This window comes from Amphibalanus amphitrite, unplaced genomic scaffold (assembly GCF_019059575.1).
Source record: "Amphibalanus amphitrite isolate SeventyFive unplaced genomic scaffold, NRLGWU_Aamphi_draft 000059F_arrow, whole genome shotgun sequence".
NCBI lineage: Eukaryota > Metazoa > Arthropoda > Thecostraca > Balanomorpha > Balanidae > Amphibalanus > Amphibalanus amphitrite.
The window spans coordinates 1,161,273-1,170,839 of NW_024881555.1; the positions used below are offsets into that span (position 1 = coordinate 1,161,273).

Consider the following 9,567-nt stretch of genomic DNA (forward strand, 5'->3'; position numbering starts at 1 on the left):
CCCAAGGTCTGCCCAGATTGCATGGGAAAGGTCTGTGACGATGACTTTGGCTAACTACTACACAATATCCAGACCGCGGTAATATATTCTGACCTGGGTTTGATCCGACACACTGATCGGAGATAATGTCTTATATTAGGACCACCACAAAGGTCTCGCACCTTGCCCTGTGAATAGTTCTAATTAGATGACTTTGTTGACTTGTGCTACAATTCCTGGACAAGTTCCATTACGGGATCTGAGGTAACTACGGTCAATGACCAAGGCTATTGTCTGACGACGACCTTCATTAAGGTCTGATATGATGACCAAGGAAAGGTCTGCGATGATGACTTTGGTAAAGCATTATTATTATACAATCACCTGGGCAAAGGTCCAATAAGATGGTCTGGCATCGACCCCACACGATGACCTGGGGTAAAATCGTTATACCTATGCCTATCACGACCGCCACCCGGAGTCTAAACGGTTCTTCGTTTAAGTGTGACAAAACACCCTAGACCAAGTCTGACACATGACCAGAGTTCAATATGATCCGCTGACCTGGGCTGAGGCATGGCATGACGATTGACGACCTCCACAAGGTCTCACATGAATCATGATGACCTGGGAAAGGTCTGCAATGATGTCTTCGGTAATGTATATTACTACACAATAGACTGTTCACAGGTCTCCTACGATGATCTGGGGAAGATCTGATATGGATATGATGATCTATCCATATCAGATTGATGGATATGATATGAATCTGATAAAATGGAGAAACCGTTTTCTCAGTGCTGATGGGGGAGCGATGGGCCAGCCGAGACGGGGCGGTACAGACGGGGGGGGGGGGGGGGACTGCGCGGCTATGGGCCAGCCGGCGGGGGAGGGGTGTCTTTGGCTCACATGTCTGGTTGCAGGTGTCATGGATTGGATTCGAGCCGGCGCCGGCCGGAGCGAGGCGGGCTAGCAGTGAGTGTCCTCCGTCAGGTGAGAAACGATGGGTGTATGACGATTGCCCATATATCTGCCCGCTTTTGTATTGTACATTCTGCTCCGTTGGCGTGTTTGGCGTCTTGTTATCGATCATGATATGAACGATAACACGATTTGGGTGCAGACGGCCAACAACAGCCAACTCTGTGTAACAGATCAGAGGAGCGAACGGTATGAGAAGCCCTAATCAGTAATAGGGCCACCTATTGTCGATTAGGGGCTCGAAGGTCAGTGAGCGGCCGGCAGCAGGCACGAGGAAGGAGGGGAGGGGCGGGGGGCGCGAAGACGGTAGATAGAGACGTGTGTCTGTGGAAGAGGAGAGGGGAAACACACGACCCGAGGCAGAGGGGAGGAGGCTGACCCGAGATAAGGCACGCGCAGTAAACAGAGGGAGGGAGGGGTGGTGGGACAGGCCCGGGGAAAGAAGCAAACACCACGTGGTCGAACAGTCCGAGACGCGCGCTCAGAGGCGACGGACGGTGTGACGAGCGGGGATTGAGTGACAGGCTGCGAAAAATACCCCCCCCCCCCCCGGCCCCTCACTACAACCTTCAGTCCTTAACACCATCCTGTAGAGACACTCGTCGTCGGCCCGTCTTGTTATCGATCATGATATGAACGATAACACGATTTGGGTGCAGACGGCCAACAACAGCCAACTCTGTGTAACAGATCAGAGGAGCGAACGGTATGAGAAGCCCTAAATACTTGTTTGCATGACTGCTCAATCCTGCGGTTGGCCTCGGATTTATGGGTGTTTGCTCTGTCTCATTTGCTGTTTAAATATTTGAACAATCTGTATGCACTGAAGGGTCATAATGCCTGCGGATTTTGCATGCAATGTGGATCGAGCGAGGATGGTATTTCTGATCAGAAACACGACATATTTCGGACAGTGACTTCATCTGGTGGGCCGGAGCCATTTCGAAGGTGACGCCAGCTGCGACCACTGACGCGCATACCGTCTGGGTTGACTGACTGGTTTTGGCGGTGTCCACAGGGCTGGGCTCTCCAAAACGGGCAGACTTTGGACATTGACACACGGTCGGAAACTCCGGCGATATAACGGCCGGTCCGGGCCGCTGGTGCCAGGCCGAACGTCATTTACAGTTCACAATTCACAGCGGAAGCCGACAGTATGTAGGTCGCATTTGGCCTTCAATATGAACTGCTGACTGCTAAACTGACACGTCTCTGCCGCCCAGGTGACCTAGTTTGTCGTGACTAGGGGGATGTAAACCATTTTGTTTAGGTCCACACGTCACCCCCGGGGCCAAAACCAAACAAATGGCGCGCTGCAAGCAAATCGCCTGGGCATGGTGTGGCTGGTTCTTGGATAGTCCCTCCCCCTATCGCATGTCGTCGCGCGGCGCCTGCAGTTTCGAGAAGCGGGACAGCTGTCATAGCTTACCGGGAACGGTTGGCGGTAAGCCTCAGATCACAGTCAGGCGACAGTCGACTGCGCCGACGGCTCACCTGCCTACGTCTGTTTTGTCTAGACATCAGCCGTTTGTTTTAATTACGCTTATTTAAGTTTATATTTCTTCACCGACGTCAGCTGACATGTCTCCGACCGTCTATTGCCTCCGACCGTCTAAATTTGTCTATTGTCCCCTAGCTGGCTCTGGGAACAAACGCCTGCGGTTAGGCTGTACCGGATGACACTCAGGCGGCTCTGTGCCGTCCGGCCGGCGGATCTTTTGCAGGCTTTGATGACAGAGGCAGAAGGCTATGCAACTGATCAAGTGTTAAGTGAAGTGTGGCCTGCAAACTCCGTTAAACTGCCTTGCTTTTTTGTTTATTTTGCTAAATGAATGTTGAATTAAGCGCTCGTGATTGAAACACATAAAGGCAGATCATTCATTTCTACATTGACTTTGGCTGGGGGCTATTGGACGTTGGGTAATCAATCAGTCGGCCGACAACAGGGCTGTCACGAACGGTTAAACATTTACATCGGACGGAGCGCTACGTCAGCGGGCCGCCGGTGACGTCATTGTAAACTGTGACGTCATCAGGGCAATAAGCAACTTGGCCGTCTGGCAGAGCTCTTGGCTGAGGATTCTGGTTCTTTTCCGTTTGTTGTGGCTGAAATGGCTTCGCTGACACCATTGGCATTCGGCCACAAGCATAAATGCTTGGACAGTAACCTAGCTCTCCCTCTCAACCCCCTGTCCGACTGAACCACAGCCGATATTTGCTAGATGTTCACAATGGAACAGTGTATCGTTACCTTCTTACGGTAAATACCTACGCATCGGACTGAGGTCCTACTGAAACATTACCCCCCCCCCCCCCCCCCCAGTGTGAAAGGTTTGAAACGCAACAATGCCATATTTCCCCAGTATCCACCCTCAGCTGTTCGTTCTCCACTGCTATCTTCCACCGTCTATCGTCTACCATCTACCGTCCACCGTCTACCGTCCACCGTCCACCGTCCACCGTCCACCGTCCACCGTCTACCGTCCATAGCCGCACCTGTCCCCGGCCGCGGTGCCAGTCCGTTGGCAGTTTGCCAGGTGTCCTGCAGCCCACTGCCCAAACCGGCCACCTCCCCCCCCCTCCCCTCCCCCCGTCGGCGGGCGGCACAGGAAAGTGGGGCCGATCGGGTATTCCCTGACGGACTGGAGGGCAGGGCCACCGGCGCTGACCGGAACCAAAACTGAGCGCTGCTGTGAGGACGAGCACCTATCGAAAGACAGATTGCGGAGCCTGTTACCGTAATAACTAGTCTGTCTTCTTGTCACGTCTTCCTGTCTCTGGGCCTTGTTCCTATCCTCGGGCGTTCTAATTGAAGTGCAGCAGTTGCTAATTGTAGCTCAAAAAGCGGAGCTGAATTTCCTGGGTCACGGTCGGTTTTGCATTTGCCTGTCGGTACGCTGAGTGACGCCTTCCGGTGCTGACTCCGTCAGGCCCCTCTGACCTGTCTCAACCGGAAGACAGTTAGTTCCTGACGTGTGACGTCGACAGAGGAACGCTGTTGACCTTTTCAGCGCCGTCAATCGTCCTGATGAATTGTTTCATGGCTGCTACCCAATACATGCAACATGTGCTTTAGCGTGACCCTTTTCCGGCCAATTCGGCCTTCTGCTCTGGCCTCTGTTATGTTGTCGACGTGTGTCAAGTTGATGGCAGGTAACAGACAAACAGTCAGCAGATGTGTTTTGACTTGTTTCCCCGCTGATGCGTTTCTCACCTCTGATCGCCCGTCCCTCCCCCGCCGCCGAGATGTCTCTCTGACCTCCCTGTCTCTGCCTCTGTTGCAGTGTCATTGACCTGGTGCTGAGCCAGGCGCTGGCTCTGTACGCCCTGGCGCTGCTGCTCTGGCTGCCTCTGCTCGACCAGAGCTTCCTGCCAGCCTCCGAGCGCGTCTCCCGCTACATGGTGCCGGCCATCTGTGTGGCCATCGGACGACATGTGTTCTTCTGGTGAGCACTAGTTGGAGAGTGAGAGAGATAGAGAAGGGTGTGTCCTCAAGGGAAGATCGGAAAGGGGAGGAAAGGAGAGGCCAGTCAGGGACTCAAGAGTGTTCTCAATATATGTGCTTAAGTTCGTTTCTTTTGGAGTGAAGCTAGTCCGATATGACTAAACCGTCTTGTTAATGTTTATGTGTCGATGTAATTAAACGTTGTGTACCTTTTTACTTTTTGCCGTTATATTGAAAGCGTGTAATGTGCTGGCTGGAAAGATTGTACCCCAACAGCGCCCCGTTTCGGCATTGCGACACACGAGCTGGTAGCCCCGTTTTACCGTGATACGAGCCACGTGTATGCCGAACCGTTCTGATAGCTGGGCGTTCCCCGGGCGGGGCGGAGCGGGTATGTATCGCAGTCAAATATTGCCCTTCTCTTCTATCGCCCCGATAGCCCCAGCTGCGTCCAGCCGGCGAGCGGTGCCGGGCGTCCATCATAAAACACCTAAACTTTGAGAAATGCCGACCGGATCGCTGAGTCAATCTTAATGAAAGTGCCGCTAAGACATCACGTGAGCCCGGCTTTATCGCATGGTTACTAATTAACTGCGGCCGCCGGCGGCGACGGACGGCGCTCCGTAAAATGTCGCGTTTGAGCGCGCCGGCGACGCAGTACCACCACGACGGTGTCTTCAAAGGCGCGGAAAATTAAACAGCGTTTGAAGGATATCTGCCGCATCCGGCGGCGCCGTGGTAAGGAGGGATTACACAGAACTGCGGGCACAGCTGACAAGTAACGGGTGGTCAGTATGAAACTGGACAAAAATTGATTAAGCATAGCATCTCCAATTATGGACCGATCTTAATTATTTTCGGCAGGTAAATACTTACAGTTATTCTATATTACCAGCTCAGATTTCAACTTTCTACTATTAACGAGTAGAAAACATTGCGCCGGTAAGTCAGCAAGCGTTCCGGGACCTGTTCGCGCAAGTTTTTGAAAATAATACAAATTACAAAAATGCTACAATTTTGCGTCACATTACGCCATAGGATCTCACCAGATCTAAAGAATATGTGATCATCGATAAGTTCTGAGGACTTGCAGATGTTTTGCATGGTGGGCACGGCAAGATCACCAAGAAAATGCCCATTCAGCTCCGGAAGAAACAAACCGGCGCCGTCACCGAACAGTTGGGGCTCTCCCAGTGATCTCTGGGAAGAAATTTTGGAATCTTCAAAACATATGACCAATTAATATGTCCACAAGCAGGAATCAGGTACAGAAATAGGATAAAGGTGACGGAGGCACAATTTCGTATACAGCAAAACCGCCTGCGCCGTCTGTCACAGGGTCCAATACAGGGTAGCAAAAACATGGAGGTGCATATGGACAATGAATCTGATTTCACCTGAAGTGGCAGCCAAATGCCTTCCATTGTCGAATTTTACACCTCACCTGGTGGAGACACTATTCCACATGTGGATCTCACCTTCGCTTTCGACCTGGGAGCAAGTACCCACCCGAGATGCCCGTCTGGCTTGCCATGAGTCCGAGGGGCTCGTGCGTCCAGTTACTTGCCGAGCACAGGCAATGTAACGGGTGAACTGTGCTATGAAAAGTGTTTGAATGGCGTGTTGTTACCACTTATTGAGTCTCAGAACACAGAGCATGATGCTCTGTTAGGTTCCCACCTTGCAACAGTCACAGTACGCGCGCTAGAACACGAAACTTCTTGAGGAGGCTGGGGTGCCCGAAATAGCACGTGACATGACCCCGCCTCGTACCCCTCAGATTTAGCCCATTGAGGATCTGTGGGGCTCATCAAACAGAAAGTGTATAAGGGAAGGTGGCAGGTCAGCTGAGACGCAAAATTGAAGCAGAGAATCCAGCAGGCCATCCGTCAAATCGACCCGGAGGTGCCGCGAAAGATAATGGCGGGGCTGCCAGCGCGCGTGCGCTTGGCGGCTGACAGAGGTCCAGTGTCGCAGATCCATTAGGGCGAGCGTGATCACAACAAAATAATGGCACGGTAACGCGATTTTCGTTGCTTTCGCTTGAAAACTTACGACACAGTAACAATTCAAACTTTGTCCAGTTTCATACTGACCACCCGTTAGAAGGACAGAGTTTACTTACTTTCTGACAAAGAAAATTCTCCGAAGACGGGGTACTTTTTGTATGCGAGGTTTTGAGAGAGAAGTGGTTTTGCAGTCATGTGCTTGCGGTTGTGGGCTATGGCATGTTGTTTGCCAGACGGACGGTAGCAATCGACTCGATAAGTTCTTCGGTATTCATGCAAGTTATGTTTCTATTACTTTGTTTTCAATTAATCGTTGAAAGTTGTGCATGTTGAAGCTGACCTTTTTTATTTCCAAAGAATCTTAAATCACCAGACATTATAATGCACTAATCACTATGCAGAAGCTGCGATGTGGTTCATTTCTGCACGACTTAATTTACTCAGACCGCACGACTTTTATCTAGAATGAAACATAAACTGCGGTCCGTCTGCCGCGGCCCGCAGCTGAGGATCATATCTCAATATTTTCTCAGCGGCTTCCGTCTAAAATTAAATTAAGACGGCCTCAAATCCGGGCGTAGGACAGAAGTTCCTGTTGATTTTGTGAGGTGAATGAGTGACTCTATAAGCGGCTTTTGATTCATGCGACCCAGTTGATTTACGAGTCGCTTATATAAGATTAATTGTACCCACGTAGCGGTGTATTTCTTACAAGCCGACGCCGTATGTCAGCTTTCCGGCGAGGTTATTTATAACGACATGGACGACTGATTCAATTGTTGAAGCAAACCAACGGCAACGCTTTGTAATACTCGTACGTCAGTACTTCGTTTGCCCGTCTGTTTTAGGACACTCTGAGCTGCGCTCAAACCCGTTGATTGACATCTCTCGTCTATTCTAAGCGGACATCCTTATTGTGAGTGTTTGCGTTCCCCTTCCGCTGTTCGTACTCAAACCGTACTCGCCCCGTGTTCCACCGTGTGCTCTGCCACCTGGCTGTACTCTGGGTTTTTGTGCCCGGTGTTACGCCCTTTGAGATGCGCCCGGCTGTGTTCTGTGATGCTCTCTCTGACGCTGTTCTCTGTTCTATGTCCCGCTCTCTGACGCTGTTCTCTGTTCTATGTCCCGCTCCCTGACGCTGTTCTCTGTTCTGTGTTCCGCTCCCTGACGCTGTTCTCTGTTCTATGTCCCGCTCCCTGACGCTGTTCTCTGTTCTGTGTTCCGCTCCCTGACGCTGTTCTCTGCTCTGTGTCCCGCCCTCTGACGCTGTTCTCTGTTCTATGTTCCGCTCCCTGACGCTGTTCTCTGTTCTATGTTCCGCTCCCTGACGCTGTTCTCTGTTCTGTGTTCCGCTCCCTGACGCTGTTCTCTGTCCTGTGTTCCGCTCCCTGACGCTGTTCTCTGTTCTGTGTCTCGCCCTCTGACGCTGTTCTCTGTTCTATGTCCCGCTCTCTGACGCCGTCCTGTGCTCTGTTGCAGCTGCCGCGGCTGGCGTGCCGGCCGCAGCGCGGTGCCCAGCCTGACGCACGCCGTCTCCGCCGTCTGCTACTGCCTCTTCCTGGCCACCCAGACCACGCTGGTGCTGGCCGCGCTGGCGCTCACCACCGAAATCGGCAACATCTACACCCACCTGATGGCCATCGTGGGCGAGCGGCGCGCCGGCCGCTTCCCCAGCTGGGTGCCCGCGCTGGGCGTCATCCTGGCCATCGTGTTCGACGGACTCGTCTACCTGGTGGTGCTGGCGCTGGCGCTGGCCCGCCGCAGCCCCATGACCATGCCGCCGCTCGACATCACCCTCTTCTTCTTCTTCACGACGTACAGCTTCATCATGAACACGTACTCGATCTACCTGGTGATGGCGTCCTTCTTTAACAGCGTGCTCGAGGCGCGTGTGTCGCAGGTGCTGCGGGGTCGCGGCCGCGGCCGAGCCGGCCCCGTGCCCGCCCAGGCGCTGGCCAACATGCGCAGCTCGCTGTCCACCACCCGGCCTGCTGACGGAGCGCCCGAGCCGGCCGCCGGCGAGGTCAAGTGCAGTGACAAGGCGCTGCTGGTCAGCAATATGGCGTGAGGTGACGCGGCGCGTCAGAACTGACTGTGATAAGGCACGGTGGCGCGGCGAATGTGCCGCAGCTGGATACGACGGCCAAACGGAGTGACCGCACGGGGGCGCTGTGGACCCAGCGGCACCGATCAGCGAGTCTCTCGCAGGAGGCTGCCGCCGCGCGGTGCTGGCCGCGACTGGTGCGACATCTATAGGGGTGTTTTTTTGGGCGACGGCTGTACTCGTGTCTCCCAGCCCGTGATTTGGGAAAGCGAAGTGTGCGTTTCTCAACCTTTCGATGCCTGCAGGAAGATGGTTATGTTTTGTCAGTGGTCTTTGACATGTTGCAATGCTCGCGCTGCCTCTGCTGAGAGTTTCACGTGACTTTCTCGCACTGACTTTCGGTACGAGCTTTATACGTCTTTCTACGTCGTGAGCCGATTTGTAGGTATGTTTCATAACGTCCACCTCTGCATTGCGCCTTGGTTTGCGTACGCGTTCGTGCTTCTACCATGCCATGTTGTCCGAAGTCCTGGATGACTGGCGTGTATTGCTGCACCTGCAATTGAATTTCCTGCGTCGGAAACACCATAATTATCGCCGTGCCATGTTTCGCAAACGCTGCGCTTTGGCGTCAACCACTGTACACAACTTCCGTGGAACTTGGTGCTGGTTTGTGAGCCGAGATTATCCCGACACGGGCCGGACTTTCTGCAGCAGAGGAAGCCGACTCTGCTCTCGTGCAGCGCCACCATGTAAATACTGGACAGTGTGGTAACGCTTTACCGCTAGTGGACCACCCACGGCACGGCCCGTGTAAATTCGCCTGTAAGATCCGACTGTTGTGTTGAGTCACCCGCTTCCAATACTTGTGACGCTGGTGGAGAGGATGGGTTGCGGCGCCACCGCCCTCCCACAGCCAGCATTAGCGGCACCGGCTATGCACGTGTTTGTATGTGTGTGTGTGTGTGTAGAGTGTGATGTGTTGGCGCGGCGGCGCGGACCCGGTGCAACTTTCCTGTGACCCGTCCCTCTGACGTTTTAGAGAGGCGACGACTGTGCCGATCCCACTTGTATTTATTATTTCTGCAAATATATCTGAACTATTGACG

At 53.1% G+C, this 9,567-nt stretch overlaps 1 protein-coding gene across 1 annotated transcript in view; it reads left to right on the forward strand.

The window, feature by feature from the left end:
* LOC122378408 overlaps positions 1 to 9,567 on the forward strand; it is a 33,496-nt gene extending 23,929 nt beyond the window's left edge. The window contains exons 2-3 of the mRNA XM_043359430.1: positions 4,245 to 4,406; positions 7,894 to 9,567. Of these exons, the coding sequence (XP_043215365.1) occupies positions 4,245 to 4,406; positions 7,894 to 8,482 (751 nt within the window). The 3' untranslated portion in view covers positions 8,483 to 9,567. The remainder of the gene's footprint in view (positions 1 to 4,244; positions 4,407 to 7,893) is intronic.